The sequence below is a fragment of the Eleginops maclovinus genome, chromosome 1 (assembly GCF_036324505.1).
Source record: "Eleginops maclovinus isolate JMC-PN-2008 ecotype Puerto Natales chromosome 1, JC_Emac_rtc_rv5, whole genome shotgun sequence".
NCBI lineage: Eukaryota > Metazoa > Chordata > Actinopteri > Perciformes > Eleginopidae > Eleginops > Eleginops maclovinus.
In genome coordinates, this window is record NC_086349.1 from 7,443,476 (window position 1) to 7,463,415 (window position 19,940).

Consider the following 19,940-nt stretch of genomic DNA (forward strand, 5'->3'; position numbering starts at 1 on the left):
GCTAAAATCCTTTTTTTCTCGCACACACACTCCCCCTCTGCCTGAAACGCCTCCATGTTTAATTCCATAATATAGTGACATCACTATGTAACACTTGTGTCTCTATTTGCTAGCCCTGCAAAACATTGTAAATGACAGGATAAAGGGACAGGACATCTCTAAGTGGTTGAACAATCACAACATAGCCTGTCCAGCTAAGTAATCCGAGCAGATTGGGAATAAAGAACTTTTTTGAACATTAAAGCATGTAAACATGTCACAGAAGAAGCACAAGAAATACAATTATGAATCTGAAAAATGTGCATAACACCTTTAATGTCACCAGCTATAGAAATTGAAGCAGAAGTGTAACCACTGTCCACCAAGGATTTTAATCTCAGGTTTACAAATAGTGATGATTTGTATTCAAGGTACAGCAAGAGTTTACTTGATATTTTCTTTCCTATCTCTGATTTTCAACACTCAAGGTTTTCAAAGTCAGTCTCAGGGCTTTTATTTCCCCTGAACACAAGTCTAGGCAAGTCAGTAAAACGAGAACTCATATGGGTCCTATTCGACAATTCGTCTCTCACAATGCCTCCTAACTGTGTATTATACAGCAGCTATGTGTTTATGGTGCATTTGTTTAATGAATAAATCATTTTTATAGTATGCAAGTAAGACATTCCAAATAAAGATGCGTTATTGTGTTTCATTAGTAGTCAAGCTGTGGCTTTGCTACATATAAAGTCTTGTTTATGATGCACTAGAGTCTGTTCAGTTTGCTGTGTAAACAGGATGACAGACAAATACAGCACACGTACGTTTAGGATTCCTCTGTGGCAAGGTCAGGATATTATTTTGACAAAGTACCTACTAACAGTTGTACTAACAGTTCCTCCACATGAGGATGTGGTGGAAGTATAGGCCGCCCTTGCACTCTTTTCCGGTGTTTGCCTTTTGCTCTCTTGTCATTCCCCATGAATTTAAAGTGGAAAAAAACCCGAAGCGAGAAGAGAGCCATGCCAAGGATATACAATTAAATTAAGCTGATGAAGCAAATGGAAAGGGAGTGGGTGGGTGGGAGAGTGTTATTTAAAGAGGTATTGTGGGATGTATAAGAAAATATAGAGTAAATGAATGAGTCATTTACATACACCTATGTTAGAAATACACTGAACCCCCACTCCAAACTTTCTAATATTTTAGTTGCACTTTATCTAATTCCTTTTTATTTACCTCATTATAAAATTGTAGGTCTACTTTACATTACAGCTTTACTCCACTTATTGTACTAAACTCCTTTATGCTAGTATAAAATACACATACTATACTATCCTAAACATAATTGTACAATACTGTAATAAACTATTGTACTATACCATACCACGTAATACTGTATCGATGAATATTATTCCGCATTGAATGATGTATTTCTATACAGAAAGCATACAACCAGGTGTGGATGAAGTATTCAGATTTTGTTCTTAGGTAAAACTGGTAGTACAGTATAGTCCTCTTTTACAAGTGAAATACCTGTGCTAAAAGTTGTAAAAGTACAAAAGCATTAGCATCAAGTTATACACAAAGTACCAAAAGCAAAGGCACTAATTTTGCCCAACAGACTGTTTCACAATAATATATAGGATCATATTTAACTTTAAATATTGATGCATTAAGTTTTCATTACTTATATGTTGCAACTGGTAAAATTTGATATTATTATTTTTTCTTTTAAATATCTACTTCCAATTAGCTTGAGTAACAGTAAGGGGTTGATACATTTTTTTTTAAACAAAAAAGAATAATTATTATTTGTTGAATGCACTTGCATTATTTTAAGTTCAGATAAATGTGGTTAAAAAAAGCAATATCTCTTTTTATGTAAATTAATCTACTGAGTACTTTCTCATGTGTTATTGTTTTTATTCTTATTCATACAGTAACTTAAATGTTTGCTCTTATTTGTATTCTTGTAATTCTTTTTTCTGTACTGTCCGGTGTTTCATTCTTATTCTGTTGCAGCTATGAGAGATGAATTTCCCTACACTGGGATCAATAAAGGTTTATCTATTCTTATCTTATCGTATCTTATCTACATCCCTGAGGAGTAGAAGGATATCTCCCTTGTACATTAGAATTGAATTCCCAATCATTTCAAATGCATTACCAGTGATCTATTAAACGTGCCTCTTGCTCTTCTATCTTTAAGCTTGTGACCTTGAATTAAAATCCACACATTAACCACGTACCATGGAACAATGCGCTATTCTGTTGCATTCTTAGCACATGGCAACATCTTATCAAATTATTCCAGTGTGCATCCATGACCGTGTCCTTGAGTGAAGCCAGTTGGCAGGCAACTGTCCTCATTCTGATGTAGGCCTGCTGCCACGAGCATCTGAGGGAAAGCATTTTGCTGATGGCAAAAAGACAAACATGTCATAAATGAACCTTGGAATAACTGGTCAAATTTAAGAATGTGTGTAGGAGCCCATGAAAAAAAGCATATTTCTGCTTTGCTTTTGAAATTGATAGGGAATTCTGCCCCATTTCAGGGTAACCTTCATTATTAAAAAGCATACGTTAATGATTACACTGACAAACAATAATCATTGGTATGACCAGGCTTGTGTTGAAAACAGAACTGCAAATAGGCAATATTGCAAGAAAATAAATGTAACACTCACATCTACTGGCCAGCAGCTGTACTAGCACTGATGTTGGATGTTGTGTCACACATAGACTGTAGATGTAATAATGAGGCTTTTGCTGTGTTCCCGCCTCTGAGTAAAGCAGACCCTCGTAGCATCTTTTCCTGACCCTAAAGAAGTGTAATGCATCGATTTAATATCAATTATTTCTCTGACAAAAGCCTTTTTAAAACGAGTCAGTCCTGAACGTACCCCTGCCCCATTCTAGGCGTACGTGGACGTTGCGTCACTTAAAAGTTGCAAACAAATGATGCCTTCAAGGACACTAGAAATGTTTAACATTAAGCTATGAACAGCCATGTTATTGTGCAAATAAAGTTTTTGGTGCCACACATAAAGATATTTTATTATAACAGTGCTATATTAGATTGGTAACAGATATATACGCTAAAGGTTTTCGGAAATTTAATTTATAGACTGTGGGGCCGTTTTACATGTAAGTGTCAGATGTCAGAGCTCAGGAGGTGCACGTGAAGGCATCAAAAGTTTAGTGAGCAGAGCTGAGATATATATGGACATGGAGGAAAAACAGAGCAGTGCGGATCAGAATTTTACTCCAGGTAGCAAATACAATTCATTAATTATATTCCTGAGTACGCCAGTAAGGAAAATGTATAAGTTGACGACATTATGAAAAGTTACCGGTGGACCGTTAACTAACAAAGTTGACTGGCTCAGGCAGCAGTCACTGTCAGCCAGCTGTGTTTAGCAGCTAACAAGCGAGTGTTGTTGACATGCACTAGTTTACACTTTTGGCCTTATAAATAAAATATATAGCTAAGAAGAATTTATAAAAGCATTTGGGTCACACTTACGCACTCTCTATATGTTTAATTCAGTCCATTTAATCAGAGAAAAGATGTCGGAGATATTAAATGTGTAGTTCCGTGTAGCCATTTGCAAAAAAAAATGAGCAAAACGTCCAACCGAACTATCTTTTAAAATTGTGCAGTTAAATACTAAATCTCTATTTAGTGACATAAACATATTATTTTGCCTGTTATAAGACCTTACACCCATCATTGAAGTCTTCTGATAAATTTGGCATGCAGGTGGTCCACCAAACAGCATTTCAAATATTCCTACACATTTTCTGTGTACCCTCCCATACTTTTTGACGTGTTTACGCATACTTCATGTCTTTTTTGATATTTCACTGACTTGTTTTTGGTTTTGTTCTAGGATATGACTCAAACTACTACCTTGAAGTTAATAATTAATCTTTGTCCTTGTATCACTTCAGACCCAGGGGGGGCAGGAACAACACACGATGCCCCACGTGACCCTAGGCCAGATGAAATAATCAGCAGACAGCTGAGTGAACAGGGCCGCTTCGCCTACGCTGCCCTGTGTGCTGTCTCTTTGGGTCATCTGTTTACCGGACCTGACAACAGGTAACAGAGCCATGAAAGATACAGTCATCGTCACATATGTTGTCCTTCTTAGTAGTGGTAATACAATATGTAGGCTGTCAACATTCCTCTAATTTGAATTTGAATTTGAATCTATTTTGTCTTATATGGACGATTATATGTTACATAGTTCCATTGCAGCTCATTTCCAACTCTTATCCTTAGTTGAGCATTCATGTACACTTTAAACGCTCTACATGTTTCTTGTTACTTGATATATCTGAATTAAATGTGCAGCATATTGCAATATCAAAAAAACGTAATAACAATAACGGCAATAATGGCGTTACTGTATAACTCTGAGAGGGATTTTTAAGAAGTATTAAGAAGAAAAACAGTGATATTTGCCCGTTAGAGACTCCAATGAAAAATATTTGAAAGCAGTTTTTTCTTCTTTCAATCGTGAATACCTGTACATAATATATTAATAATATTGCTTTAACTTAATTGTTTCTCAGTGCGTTCAGGGAGAAGTATCTGCAGGGCCTGGTCCACTGGCTGGACCTGGATGAGTCTGTGATGCCGGTGATGGGAGCTTTCCTGTCAGGCCTAGGCTTTGAAGGCTCCGACACCTTCCTCTCCACCTTACAGGCTGAACCTCTGCTGGCTTCTGGGGCCACCCCCATCATACATGTGATTGGCACTCTCATAGAGGATTTACTGATTTTGAAATGTGTTGTCTGTAGTACATTGTATATTGGCAAATATTAACATGGCTAACGGAGCAGTAAAGATTCTTGTTTTATTTTTATACATTTAATTTTATTTCATTAATTTTGTTTCTGGAATTCTACAAAGCATCACATTAAAACCAGCTTGTCCTTTTTTTACAGGATCTGGTGTCTTTTTCTGTGAAAGATGGTAAGAATACTTTGATGAATTAATAAATAATACTCGGTGCAAACTGATGAAAGCCTGTTATTGTATAACGTTCATCGTCTGTTATGTTCTCAGGCAAGTACGATGCCAGATCCAGGGTTCTCATCCGCCATGTCAGCTATCTGCTGCGAGTCGTCACACAGCAGCTGGAGGAGTTTGAGGAAACACTGGGAGAGAAGCTGAAGGAAGCGGGAGAGGAGAGCGAGTAAGTTATGTTTCAATTGAAGGATGTTTGATTGTGACAGTTGTTAGCTTTAGTTGGTGCCTTAGTTAATCTTCATTACGTTTCTTTTAGTGTAATTTCCTCTAAACACAGACAGACACAGGTGACTGTTTTTCTATGGGTTTCTGTGAATCATATGTTTTCCAAATTCACAGTGAAAATTAAACATAAACACATAAAGCAGTATAGACGAGAAAAACATAGGACCCTGATACATAAACAATTGCATGCACTGCATGTTTTACTAAAGTAGATAAAAGTAAAATACAGTAAAACAAAACGATACTTCATTTGCAATGTAATGAAAAGTTGGAAGTCTTCTGGTTTCCTAATAACCATATTATAGTACCAGCATAAACTACTGGAACATTATATTTTTTGTGCTGGCTGCTTTCTTGATGCTGTCACTCTGACTCGTGTCACAACGAGACTTCAGAACGCAACCTTCAATATAAGATTTTGAATCATACATAACTGAAATAATATAACTAACTTGTACAGTAGCTTCAAACGAGCCAAACCTTTCGGAAGTGCAGAAATGACAATCATTTACACAAATGATTAGCCTAGGTGCAGTTAGAACAGATGAATTTTCATTCTGCGATGAAAGACGTGTACACTTAATATAAATTAATCTCAAATAGTTCTTTATAATAAGTTCTGTTTCAACTTTACTTTTTATCTAAACTTGGTGTGTTTCAGAGGGTTTAAACAAAACTGTTAGCACATTTATCCAAAATGATACAATGAAATACTTTGTGGCATAAAAAAGCAGCACATTGTTTTCAAGATGTCACGTTACCCACTGCAAGAGTCATTTGACCTTTTCAATCCTCGGGCCCAATAACATATGTATTTTTTAAATTTAAGATCAAAACAACAAACCAAAACAAAGAAACCAAATGTGCCCAATAGTATTTAAACTAATGCGCATGATCTGCTTGCTTCAGAGAGGAGTCTTCTCGGCGAATGAGGAGAGAAAGAGGGAGAAAGTTACGACGCTACCTCCTCATTGGACTAGCTACTGTGGGCGGAGGAACTGTGATTGGTGATTATTCCTGCCTCAATGCTTAAATGGACATTTGAAACAATCGAGTATTTTAAGTGGACACATGTTGATAATTTAATCCTCTGATATTTCATCATAATAATGCATATAGATTCCATTTTCCATCCCCACACTCTTTCAGGAGTTGTATTTTCCCTCAGTAGACTTTTCTAAAAAAAGGATCCTGGCTTTTTTTCTGTACTAACTGACTGCCCTCTTTGTGCCACTGCCAGGTGTGACAGGTGGGCTGGCAGCCCCCTTGGTGGCAGCGGGGGCCGGTGCTGTGCTGGGAGCAGGGGGGGCTGCTGCTCTGGGCTCAGCCACTGGCATAGCAATCATGGCCTCTCTGTTTGGAGCAGCAGGAGCTGGATTGACTGGTAAGAGTATCGCGTGGGAGAAACGTGATTGTGTTTTAATTAATTGAATAGTGACAATGCACATTATTAAACATTGGTATGAATACGCTATGGTTAGCAAAGAGGTTATTTCATACCTATAGCCCCTAGATAGAGGTTTCTCAGTCTCTTTCTGCTTTTCTTCTTGATTTCTGCTCTTTTCTGCTCTTGTTTCATCTTGCAACGTTATTTCCCCAGGCTATAAGATGAATAAGTGTGTCGGAGCAATTGAGGAATTTGAGTTCCTGCCACTGAGATCTGGAAAGCATCTTCACCTGACTATCGCAGTGACAGGTTGGCTCTGCAGTGGCAAATACAGTAAGTAAATGGCTTTAAATGTATATAACACTTATACAAAACTACCGTATGAAGTGCTTCACAAAAAATCATGAGAGTAATCAAATATAAATGAAACATAAAACAGGAGCGCTAAAAACAATGGTTAAAGTATGCTAAAGAGCGCTTTAAACAAATAAAAAACACCAACTTATTAAATGATTATGAAAAGGGCAACAGTATAAATAAGTATGTAGAGAATAATTAAATAAGAGCAGTAGATATATATTGTCTAAGTTCCTCAGGTATATAATCCCAAAAGGTTATAGACCTAAACTGCTCATTTTACCATCCCTGGTCAACCCTACAATAAAGTAAATACCCTCCTCCAATCATTGCTCCTTCTGATTGTTGGCATGTGCCAGGTTTTCCCTTGCTCCAACCTTTGTCTTTATACATCCGTGCTCTTTCGCTTGACCTGGCGGGAAAAGTTGTGTTGAGTTGCTCATCCCACTCACCATTTGCATAGCCATTGCTGGATACCAACACCAGATTATTTTTTTCACAGTGCACAAAGAACTGACTGTTAGTAAGCCTTTATCCCAAAATCAAATATTCTACCTTTTTAAAATATGTAGAATATTCAATAAGTTTTGATGTTGAACTGTTAGGCAAAAAAACAAGGAAGAATACAAATAATCAAGATAAACTGAAAAAAAATAGTTTGCTCTGCAACAGTTCTGCATATAACGTTCTAAAATATGTTCTATACCAGTGTACACCAGAGATTATGCAAATAAACCACTCAAGTTATGCTTTTAACATAAAATGCTACATCTCTCATGCCCCACTGTGAAATAAAAGCTTAGTACCTCCTTCACTTATGATGGCAAAAAAACACTTCACTTAGGAGTGCTACTTAGTCGTATCCTGACATAAAATACTGTCTTCCAGGTTCGTTCCAGGCCCCATGGTGCAGCCTGGGAGAGTGCGGGGAGCAGTACTGCCTGGTATGGGAGTCCCGCTTCCTCAGGGATTTGGGCTCAGCCATGGCCTCTCTGCTGGACGGGCTGGTCAGCATGGTGGCCCAGGAGGCGCTCAAGTACACAGTGCTCTCAGGTAGGAGGACGGGTCAAGCAGTACGCATTTAGACTATTCAAAGGATTTGCATTAGGAAACAGGAGTGTTTGAGCTTGTCAAATACGTTCTGTTCTGGACTTCGCACTTGGAATATGTGTGACAGCGTTTTAGAGACATTGTAGATAATAACGGCATCACACAACAGAGGCCGTGGATAACCTCATCAAGTTTTGAGTTTTTTAGAAAATGTATGACTTTATAACCTCAAGAGTTATAGTCAATTGGTCTTTTATCTAAATGTACCACAATCTAAGAGAACATCCAAGTTCTTGTCTCCTAAATTGATGACTTAAATTGTGGAATTTCCTTTTTTTTGTTAGTATATCACTTATTTACTGTTGTAAATATGTGATATGGGAGGACACAAGTTAATAACATTGATTGCTGTTAAAAAATCCTGTCTATCTTTTCTTGCCATTGTTCTTTTTGTTGTATTGACCCTTGCTTGTTACTGTGTTGCGGTCTTTAACACCTTCCCTCTGTCCAGGCATTGTGGCGGCTCTGACGTGGCCGGCCTCTCTGCTGGCAGCAGCCAGCGTCATCGATCACCCCTGGTGTGTGTGTCTGAACCGCTCGGCTGAGGTGGGAAAACACCTGGCTCAGGTTCTGAGGAGCAGACAGCAGGTATCATAGTACTCTTATACTCTGTTCTGACACTTATTACCATAATGCACCACAGTATTGTGTCAGCTGTCACTATATAACGGTTATACATGTTCACATTCTAATTGTTCTTGCTCATATTCAACCACGATGTTGGTTGTTCCTTTGATTGACTAAAATATTAGGAAAAAAAAAACTTGAAATACTATATGCCATATGAAATGCTATATTTTTTCAGCTGAAATATGACTTTATGCTCAGGCAGACTCATGCCTGTGTTCAGTAAACACTTTGGAAACGATAGCTACTTCAGTATTGTTTTTCTCTCCTCTGTTCTGTATTTGAAGGGAAAGCGGCCTGTCAGCCTGATAGGTTTCAGTCTTGGGGCCAGAGTTATCTACTACTGTCTACAGGAGCTTGCCAATGACCAAGGTATGAAACATTCTATGCACAATCCATATTTTGATTATGCGTTGAAAACTGATACACATCCACATTCCCTTGCAGTGTTTACCAAGATGTTTTTTTAAACTATAAAAATAAATAATAAAAATCAGAAATAAACAATAACCTTCAGAAAGGAATCCATAAGGAGAAAAACACACCAAAAATGTGTATTAAATGCGTACTCTACTTTACTTTTAAAATAATACCACAAATAATAATATAATTATTCATTAAAAATGTACTTTCCACTGTGCCTTTTGGACCCCAAAAAGTTTTGTTATTTAAAAAAATAAAACAACGAGACCATTTTATTGTACTGATCTCATGGGCTGTCCGTCTCTCCCTTTTATATATTTTTTATATTGTAAATGTTATAATGGTATCTAAATTAGATTTTAAAATTGTTATTTTGTTTATTTATATCTGCTCCTTTTTTAGAACTTAATTCCTCTAATTGTGTTTATGTACAGTATGTACCATTATACCCCCAAACAATTCCTTGTATGTGTAAAACTACTTGGCAATAAACCTGATTCTGATTCTCATGAAACATCTGCCCTTCTCCTACGGCGTCAGTCCTAAATCTAATCAAACCATAATTAATCTGATTTTTTTTTTTTCCGTATTCTGACAGACCAGTTAAGCACTGTGTTGTGTTTCCTCAGGAAGTGAAGGGGTAGTGGAGGATGTCGTCCTCTTGGGGGCTCCTGTGGACGGCTCTGAGAAGGCCTGGGAGAGAATGTCGAGGGTCGTAGCTGGAAGAATAGTAAACGGCTACTGCAGGTAATTTAAAAAAGCTCTATCCTTCAGCATTCATGGAGTAAAATGTCTCCAATTTTACAGTAAAAGCTTTTAGTTGCTTGGTAGTGTTCTAGTCGTCACATATATTTAAGATTCAGAAACTACAGTCTTTGTAATTTGATTATTTCATGAATAAATGACATTCTGGACAATCCGCCTTTCAGAGGGGACTGGCTCCTGGGGTTCCTGTACCGAAGTTCAGCTGCACAACTGTCTGTTGCCGGGCTACAGCCAATCAACATCCGGGATCGGCGCATAATCAATGTGGATCTCTCCTCCGTGGTGAGTCAGAGCTTATATTGAAATTACGCTCCGGTAAATGAATAATTTTTTTCAAGTACATCTCAAGGTTTTCCCCTTTTAAAAATTCTAATTGACCCTTTTCAAACTTGAAAATGTAATAAGACACAAGTGCTCCATAACCAGTTCTAGTGGTGAAATATCATTACATTTAATTACATTTTAAGTATTATAAATTTTGTAATATTAAGCACTTCAAAAGAGACAGTAAGAAGAGAAGAAAGGAACAAAATAAGGCCCCGCTGGTTTGTTTCTGTTTACAGCAATGCCTTTTTGCCAACCTGTAAATCCACAAGATTCCACACAAATCTTTAACATGTAGAAACATCTTGTTAAACAAAGCTAGTCAAATCCTTTACAAAACATCTGAGGGTAAACCTCCAATTAACGTAGAACTTTAAAAAGCATGGTAAATAGAAACTTGACAAATCTGAAGCACCATACATTATTTTCCTGGCGTGAAAGGCGTGTCACCATAAACACATTATCGACTAATTTTATGATATATGGACGTAACATTCATCATTTTCGCTGACCTCAAAATTGCATGTTGTGCTAACATGATTTTATAGGTGAGAAATTCCAAAGGTTTATAGCCAATTCGATGCCACAATAACGGCAGGGGTTTCCTTACAATTACTAGACTTGCAAGTCTTGTACACACACTGTTCATTTTTGTAAAGAGAGCCCATGGCTTGTGTGGTTTTATTTTTTTTTAATTATTCAGGATATTTAAGAAGAAATTCACATTCCAATTCATAAGAATGAGAAGTGACTTGCTCTTTAAAAGGGTGTACTTTTATACTGTCATTATATGATTGGGATAAATTGTCATAAAATTACAGTGATATTGTGTAATGCAATTGTTATTGCTATAATATACCCTTCAATAAAATAATTGATTATGAGCGATAAGAACATTTTTTTAATGTACACTATAATTTACAAAGAAATAGAGTGGTGCAGTAATGAGTCCTAAAACCCAGAAATTATTATTTTTTGAACATGATGTTAGTTACATGCCTGGAAAAAAAATCTGCTGTTAACACAAGCTTAAAATGAGTCAGAAAAACAAATATGTTTATTAATGTGACTTAATGAGACCACTAAATCTCAACAAGCCAAACATTAGCCACCTTTAGATTAGCGGTGCCAATGCGCAGCCATGCAACCCTGATGTAGTTCGCTAATAGCCTAACGTGAGCTATTTACTTAAGATACTCTTAGTTTGAACTACCACACATTTACATTTCTGAAGTTTTTACGTGCCTTAAGATCGATGGTTGTTGACTTGGTTGAAAAACTACTTTACGTCATTAGCCAAACATTAGCTGCCTTTAGCTTAGCGGTGTTTATGTGACATGTGTCATGTTCCTCGTTTATAGCCTAATGTTAACTTTTTACTCCTGGCATCTGCATTTACGTTTAAAAAAACAATAAAGTGGTGTTAATATGTGAAGGTTATTCTTCTGAACCAAACATGTAGGAACTTTTTTTCCATAATACCTAAAAGAAATCTCATCGGTTTTTGTTTAGGGAGCCCTTGCGGAGCCTATTTCAGAGTTAACTTCCAAAACTACGTCATCACCGCGCCACTCTATATTGTCCTCCTTTTAGTCAGAGAAAGTAATACCATGTTTCTTCTTCCCAGGTGAAAGGCCACTTGGACTACATGCGTCAGATGGACACAATCTTAGTGGCGGTAGGAGTTCCCACCAAAGAAGTGCCTGGAGCCTCCTTTGCTCTTCCTCAGTCTGTAATAGTTACACAGGGGACAGTTGAAATCCCCGACCAAACCCTTGACACAAACCAGACAAAAGAGACACAAAAACAAGCTGAGGAGACCTGTGCAGGAAAAAGTGTAGACGTGACAGAGGAACTGGGCGACGGGTGGGATATCCCTGATATTTCAGACCTGCTGGACTCATTAAATGAAACGGAATCAGACAGGAACAATTTACCGCTTACTCCAGAGGAAAATGCAATTAATGGAGACAAAGTGTCTGCTCTCAATGCCCCTTTGGAGGCTGTAGAGGATAATGAACACGTGTCATGGAGCTGGGATGATACACACTGGACTACAGAGCACACACACAAACAAAGGCAGCCAGACTTGTAAAGAGCATGTTTGTGGACCGGCTTCTCAATGTTTTTTTTTCAGCATCAAAGCTTTGTTTGAGAAGATATTCATCCCATTCTCAACCCACTGACATGCCAAGAACGGCTAGAGGGTTGATGCACACGTAATGCAGCCTCGAGTGAAACCCACATTGTTTAACTACAAAATGTTAGTTTACTATTAATTTAAAAACATTTTTTTTAATGAAGTACATTTTTTACAAGCTGTAAATAGTGACTAAATGTGAGATCAAATACTTGTTAAGTGATTTTGCAGATTTTTTAAGAGAATGCTTCAAAATAGGTGATACCTCTGTTCATCTCATCCATCTAATTATCATCCGTTGCCTGGTTGCTATGGATATTATCACAGTAATTTCATTTCCATAAGGAGGTGGCTAATTCAGTGAATGTGTATTCTTCAAGCCTTTCTTTTGTGCTCCTTTCCATAGAGCCTCAGGATTTTATTGTATACTTGGCACTGATCAAACATATTTAATTGAATTTGTCTAGAGACATTTTTCTGTGAAAATAAAAAATGTATTATTTTCTTCCTAAATCTTTTACCTCACAATTTGTCACCAAATATTAGCATTCACATATTATTTGTTATTCAGTCCAGGGTGTCCACCTGATTGGGCAGAAGCAGAGGCAGCTCGATGCCAGCGTGCTCGGCATCCAGCAGGTTGACGGCATCAGTTGCGGTAGCCGGGGGGTTCGTGGGGTCGGAGGGCAGCGGAGAGGGTGGGTCGCTGGCGATCATGGGCTCTCCTGAGTTACGGAGAGAAAGGGAGAGCGCTGGCGAGGGTCTTCGGGGTGACTGTGAAGAACAGCAGGGCAGCAGCTTGCCCAGAGCTCGCTTGAAGTCTCTCATGAAGAGCGGGTAGATGATGGGGTTCATCGTGCTGTTGCAGTAACCCAGCCAGGTGATGGCGTCGAAGAGCGCCAGGGGGACGCACTCACACACTGCCTGATGAAGAGGGGGGGGGGGGGGGGAGAGAGAGAGAGAGAGAAGAACAGGCATTAATGCATTAGAATATATTATTTGGGTAGCTGTGAAATAAGGTATTACAGAAATAAAATAATAAGAACCTCCCTTATGAGATTTTTAAGAAGTAGCAGTGTTGGGTACAAGAGTAGGTTCCTGTTTTATTTGTATTAGGCATATGCATAAGTAAGTGTGCAAAAGGATACAAAAAATAGATGTAAACACTGGACAATTTAGATTTCAAAGCAGTTCAACCAAATTTGTATTAGTTAAATGCCTCCAACATGCATGTTGTACCTCAGCGATACACTTATAATTTTATAACAAAAGAAAATCACAATAATGTATAAATAAGAACAAGAATATATGTATCTCTTCATTTTCCATTTATTTATTAATGTACTCTCTTTGGCTGAATTTATATTCTAAAAATAAGTTTTTTCCATCATGAAACTAGGGTTAGTTTACGATAATACTCATAAATAGATAAATACAGAAGATTCAGAAGATTCAGAAATTGGCTAGAAAAATGTATAAATAACAATACTCACCCAAAAAGTGTATTGCTAACTTATCAAACAAAAAAAGGGCAATAAATTCAAAATAATCAAAAAGAATTGCTTGTCTAACAATTATATAACAAGTGTTTATTTATTTATTTTTAGCTTACTGTGCTAACTATTTGATTATTTCCCGACTGGATTTCTGCAACATTCTCTATGGTTCAGTTTGCATTCATCCTCAATAAACGACAACATGTCTAAATCTCAGCTGCCTGCATGCTCACCACCACCCAAGACTCCGACCACATCACCCCTATCCTCCAAAACCTCCACTGGCTCCCCATCAAACACCGGTTTGACTTCAAAATATTAGTTCTATCTACTACAGCCCATCAGGACAAAGCTCCGGACATAGTCACATCCGAAAGGCCAACACTCTTGAATCTTTCCAAAAATCACTTAAAGCTCACTTTTCACTCTAGCTTTCAATCTCTAATAATCAACCGCCCCTTTTTTATTTATATACTTTCTTTCACTCTGGGAAATCATCAAAAAGCATGCTGAAATAGATTAAAGGCTGCTCTGAAATAAATATGTATTTTAATATTTTGCCCCCATATGAAACTCAAACAGCCGTGTCCAAAGTCATCATCATCAAAAGTAAAAGAAGACTGATTCTTCTCCTATTAATTGCTCAGGCTGTCCATCATTCTTCTTCTTAATAAACATCTCATTTTCCCAGAGTAGAACTTGCAAATACATTTGCGTCTGCCTGTGAAAAAATACTGATCTTGAACATAGCAACTAGATTTACAGAAGGACAGTGAAGGAGGAGACAGCTGTTAGAGGAGAGCTTCCAATACTATCAAGATGAGACGGGGAGGCGGTGGGAATAGGACGGGAAGGAGGGGTGTGTTTCACACACCACATTGAGTGTGAAAAGGAAGGAGAACGCAGAGACAGTCAAGACTCTGTGCTCTATGTTATGCAGGGGAGAAGCGAGAGGGCACAGATGGAAAATCCAAATGACTGGATCATTGAAAGCTTGAAAAATAGGACAAGTGTCATTACCAATTTAGATTAAGCTGTTTTTCGACATTGATTTCTTTCCGCCGTCGTTTTTCAATGGCCTCCAATGTTTGTCGGCTGGCGAATGAGTGCGTCTGATCAAAATCAACAACTTAGAAATAAATGGCGTTTAAATGTCTTGTCATCTGGGTTTGGGAATGAGTCACTAAGCTGACGTGCCAATCTATTTCCTTGTTGGATTGCTTGGCAAGGCTGCGATGCCAATACAAAAATAGTCTGGTATCCAAGTGTGTGTTTTCTTCTCTTTCATCTTTCTTCCTTTTGCATTTGCTTCACACCGTTGTGGTGCCACCACACATACCTTTGTGAAAACACAAAATGACTCAGGTGTATAGAATAGAAGATTTATTCCAGGAAAAGCTAAACAAACTCCAGCTTATTAAAAACTGATTGTGGAATATCTTTAGAATGAAGATTGAACGTACCGAGACTGCAGCCAACTTCTTGTTACTTGTTTTTCATATTTACGAATCCCTCTACTAACCTGGGCCATGTTGGTGATGAAAAATGGAAGCCAAGCACTGAAGAAGAGTCCAAGAAGAACTCCCAGTGTCAGACTCGCCTTCAGGGCCCTCCGACCCTGTCTGTGGGCCAGGCGCCGCTCGCTGTTGACTGATGGCTGTGGGCAGAAAATTAAAAATACATATTTTTCCTCTTACCTATAGTGATATTTATCGATCTAGATTGTTTTGGTTTAAGTTGCGGAGTATTGAAAATACCGGTAGCAGACATGTCTGCCTTCTCTCTTATATAATGGCACTCGGCTTGTTATGTTGTGGTTTGATTGCCAAAAGTAATTGATTGAAAACTAAACAGTAATACCACTTTCCAGAAATCATGACCCAGTTACTGAAGATAATCCGCAGAGCATTTTGTGAGCAATTTGATGTAAGAATTATTATATTTTCTACTGAACTACACCCCAGTACCGCACAGTGATACGGTTGGAAGCAAGAGGCTTGTGATCAAGTTAGTGTTATAATTAGTAGTTAATCAGAAAGGAGAGCTCTGTCTGGCTCTGTTAGGATCGGTCAAACGCTTAAAGATGTCCCGCCCATTAGCCTTTCACGTACAATGTATTTGTGTTCTTGCTAATAGAAGTGTTACATAGTGCTGTCACTACATAGTGATGTCACTATGTAACAGAAGTAAATAAAGAAGTCCATTCAAGGTGTTGCAGGCATAGGGAATTATCGGAGAGAAACTCCCTCTGGTGTGAACTTTGGTATTTTAGCATTTGCAGACCATTTACATGCACCTAAACCCTAACCCTAACACACAACAGGAAAGGGAAACCCCTGAAAAGCAGAATAGGGACCCTTTAAAATGTGAGTGGACATTGGAAATACCTAAAGATACCAAATATATCAGGCCTGATTTTTGGAGAATCACGTAGCCTATAACATAATGCAAAACATGTCTAGAATAAACGTTTTGTATTGTTTCAATGGTACACTACAAAAGGTTTGTAAACAGTGAAGATGAGGAGTTTAAATAAGCGGACAAAGAATATTTTTTAATTATGAAAGAATTATTTGATTAGGAAAAATCAGGATACTTATAGTCCTGGTGTCAAAATGCATCCGAGGTTATGAGAATGTGTGTGTGCGCGTGTGTGTTTTGTATGCACGCAAATGTGACAGACTGTGTGGCTGTGATCCTTGCAAACGGGGGCAGCACATCTGACACACTGTCTGTACTTTCCTCTCTAAGACTTTGGAACCGGTTTGACACCACTTCCCTTTCACCGGATATCTTTTTATCTTTTTAATAAAAGAAAAGAAAAGCCTTTATAATCTCTTCGACATTAACTTACTCTACCATGACTGTTGAGTGTATCTCCTCTGATCCTTTTTACAGCCTGACAAAGATGAATATGTCTGGATATTTGCCATTTCAACCGACTAATCCATTGCTAAATAGCTTCTTTGGATTGACTGTTAATATCAACCATGTTATACACATTTCAATCTGTGCGAGACACACAAAAGGATTTGGCCAATCAATCATACTTTCAGATACACTTCCAAATTATTCCTAGGTAATTTTTAAATCAAGCACATATTGAGAGTCAAGTGCATCTACACTAATAATTTAGGTCCCGAAGAGGGTAAAAAAAGCAAAGTGGCTGGCAAAAACAGCTTTCAAAGAGCATCCCTGAAGTGTTTTCTTCCACATTTGAAGAATGCATAATCATAACATTTCCAGCTTTATAATTGCTGCACTTGGATGATATTGAACCAAGCAATGGATTTCATCAGTATAATTGGCATTTTAAGGAAATGGCATGGACAGTATTATGTAAAACCTTAAATGTCAAGAAAAATACGAGATTGAGAAGAGATGGAGACCTGTAATTTACTTATTATTTTTGTGCCATCTGCTCCTTGCAGAATCCACCTTTTCAACTCCTGCTCTCATCACTGACTGCTTAAAGGCCGTAGCATTAATGTATTTTTTTGATGAAGCCGAAGCAAGAGGTGACAATCTAGAAGGGGATGATGATGAACAGGTCCTTCAGTTTACTCAGAGATTGTTGACGATTTTATTCACTCTTGTTTTCACACACTGATCACTGCCCTGGCTGGTTTGTTCAAGCGTTTGTTGTCTCATTTTGCTTACCGGTACATTTTGTGACACAGTGGGTTCCTGGTGACTGCAGTCATCCCCGTCCTGCTGAGCGTTCCCTCCTGCAACCCCAGGTGAGGGAGGCCTGGAAGGTTCCCCTAGAGAGGGATGCGGATGTGGCGGGTGGCTCAAGGCGGCGACTCTCTTGGCCTGCCTCCGCGCCGCTAGAAGGATCCGACAGTAAGTGAAGCAAATGGCACTGGAGGGCAAAAAGAAGGTGAGTACAGACCCTACAAAGGCAAAGGGCAAGGTGACCTGCAGGCGGCACTGGAAGGAAAGGCCTCCAGACGGTGACAGTTGAAAGTAGGATGAAGGGTACAAGGTGTCAGAGTAAGAACTCATGTTGCTACTGCTGCCCCCAGAAACCGACGAGTGTCCACTCCCATGGCCCAAGCTGTGCCATTTCATCTCAATGGGCAGGAAGGAGGCCAACGCCGCCAAACCCCATGCAGCTCCTACCAGGAGCAACGCCCGAGGTGGGGTCATCCTCTGCTTGTAGCGCAGTGGCGAGATTATAAAGATGTAGCGATCCAGGCTGATCACGCAAAGGTTGAGGATGGATGCGCTGCAGCACATGACGTCAAAGCAGAGCCAAATCGGGCAGAATGCTGGCCACAGCACCCAGGACCCGCACAGGACGTTGAGCATGGCAGGGGGCATGACCACCAGTGCCACCATGAGGTCGGACAGGAACAGAGAAACAAGGAAGCAGTTCGAGGTGCAACGCAAAGAGCGATGGGCGAACACCACAGCGATCAGCAAAATGTTGCCGCAGATGGTCATGAGGATGATGACGGTCAGCATGAAGGCCAACAACCACGGGCCGCTGCCGGTGATGTTCCAAGCACTGGTGGTAGTAAAGCTGCTGTTGTAGTGAGAGTCACCCATGGTTGGGTTGGCAATGAAGTAACTCCTGGAAGATCCCTTTCAGGCACGACTATATGCTACGAACCTTAACCAGTCCTCCCTTGGCACATTCTTGAAGAAACATAAGCCATCTAGGTCTTGTATTGAGATGCCTTCAAACCATTTCCCTTTCCATTGGTAAATATATCCATCTCTGTTTGCCAGGAATACATCCAGGGGCCGTGGGCTTACTTCCACTGCCACTAGTATCACAGTTTTACTTATCTCTCCATTCTGGCCAGCATGTCCCTGCATCATCCACAGCTAAGAGCCAGAATGAGCCATTCGATTGCTTACAGAGGGTTTCGAAGCAGCATGTCACACTGATGACAGGCATTGGAGGAGGGCACACAGAGAGATAAGGCATAAGAGAGCTGTGCCGCTGAGAGGAACTATTGAAGACGAAAAGAGCAAAGACCAATTCTCAGAATTACATTCTCGCCTAATAGAAGTGGGATTGTAAAGCTTCCGCAAGTCCTTTGCTAAGCTGGAGCTGTGCTGCCTTTCACAAGTCCTTTTATTCTTGTATAAAGCCTGGTGGAGCGGGAACAGACACAAAACTGTGCAGCAGTCATATGCAAGCAAAGCTCTGTGCATAAGTGCTCTACAGGTAGCATAGTCCTTATACCGCTGCCTTTATATCCCTCGCTCCAGATAATCCCTGTGTCGGCCACTCAAGCGCGCCTGCCAGCCGTAGCGCGCAGCTTTTGAGAAGGAGCGTGTCAAAACATGGAGCTGTTAATGCATAACCATGCACAATCACAGCCAAGAAATGATCATTCTTGAGCATAGGAATTGGTGTAGGTGGTCTTTTATTCATGTTTCGTAAAGGTGTTTTTATCTACAAAAGGTACAACTAACATTACATCTTTGTCAGGCTTTACATGTGACTGCTTTATTCTACAAAGGTAGAATTCCTCAGAAATGCTGCATTGAAAGCTAACATCAAGACAAATATTTTGAGTATCAGAAGTTTCTTGAAATGGTATGGTTAAATATGCAAATTAGGCTTTATCTTATTAAATATGTGCTAATTTGCATACATTACCAGGCCAGCAAATAGTATAATAGGATAAAGCCAGGTTCAACATTGTTGATTCCTTTTGTTCACATAAGATTCTAAGGTTTTTGGATGTATTTTTTTTTCTTGAAAATACTGTCAACTGTCTCATAAAAAAAAAAACAGTTTGCCATGTTTTTAGGAATAAAATGTCCTATAAATTAGATGTTTTTGCATCTAGTGTCTCATTTTAATAATTCACAAGATTGAATCACACTGTATACAATTAGGCTTTTTAGCACTACCGTCCATACCAATGTCGAATATTTATGCAATAATTATTTTGCATAATATAATTGCACTTCATTTGCAAGATAATGTCAAGCTTTGTTTTTGTTTTTCCATTGTTTCATCTATTTCCGTTCACTGTGGCCAGGTGCCCGTTTATCAACCAGTCATGAAATATTTTTCAGTGACTCACAATTACCATT

General features: G+C 38.9%; 2 protein-coding genes across 2 annotated transcripts; one reads left to right on the forward strand and one right to left on the reverse strand.

Moving 5' to 3' along the window:
* Positions 1–3,168: 3,168 nt before the first annotated feature.
* On the forward strand, positions 3,169–12,894 carry tmco4 (transmembrane and coiled-coil domains 4). The gene is made up of 14 exons (XM_063895049.1): positions 3,169–3,253; positions 3,937–4,087; positions 4,564–4,738; positions 4,939–4,966; positions 5,060–5,189; positions 6,158–6,255; positions 6,489–6,632; positions 6,849–6,968; positions 7,881–8,045; positions 8,554–8,690; positions 9,017–9,101; positions 9,782–9,899; positions 10,082–10,199; positions 11,869–12,894. The coding sequence occupies exons 1-14, from the start codon at positions 3,205–3,207 to the stop codon at positions 12,334–12,336; spliced, it is 1,986 nt and encodes a 661-aa protein (XP_063751119.1). The 5' UTR covers positions 3,169–3,204; the 3' UTR covers positions 12,337–12,894.
* On the reverse strand, positions 11,281–18,431 carry htr6 (5-hydroxytryptamine (serotonin) receptor 6). The gene is made up of 3 exons (XM_063883699.1): positions 17,538–18,431; positions 15,400–15,534; positions 11,281–13,305 (listed from the first exon to the last, which is right to left on the reverse strand). Exons 1-3 carry the CDS (start codon positions 18,429–18,431, stop codon positions 12,949–12,951), a joined length of 1,386 nt encoding a protein of 461 aa, XP_063739769.1. The 3' UTR covers positions 11,281–12,948.
* Between the last annotated feature and the right edge of the window lie 1,509 nt (positions 18,432–19,940).

Excerpts from the sequence above, each read along its gene's own strand:
- htr6 (XM_063883699.1), bottom strand. The coding sequence starts at position 18,431 with ATGGGTGACTCTCACTACAACAGCAGCTTTACTACCACCAGTGCTTGG. Across the intron at positions 15,535-17,537 it reads CTGTGTCACAAAATGTACCG|CCATCAGTCAACAGCGAGCG; the intron begins GTAAGCAAAATG and ends TTCTGCCCACAG. Across the intron at positions 13,306-15,399 it reads TCATCACCAACATGGCCCAG|GCAGTGTGTGAGTGCGTCCC; the intron begins GTTAGTAGAGGG and ends CCTCTTCATCAG.
- tmco4 (XM_063895049.1), top strand. The coding sequence starts at position 3,205 with ATGGACATGGAGGAAAAACAGAGCAGTGCGGATCAGAATTTTACTCCA. Across the intron at positions 4,088-4,563 it reads TTTACCGGACCTGACAACAG|TGCGTTCAGGGAGAAGTATC; the intron begins GTAACAGAGCCA and ends ATTGTTTCTCAG. Across the intron at positions 8,046-8,553 it reads CAAGTACACAGTGCTCTCAG|GCATTGTGGCGGCTCTGACG; the intron begins GTAGGAGGACGG and ends CCCTCTGTCCAG.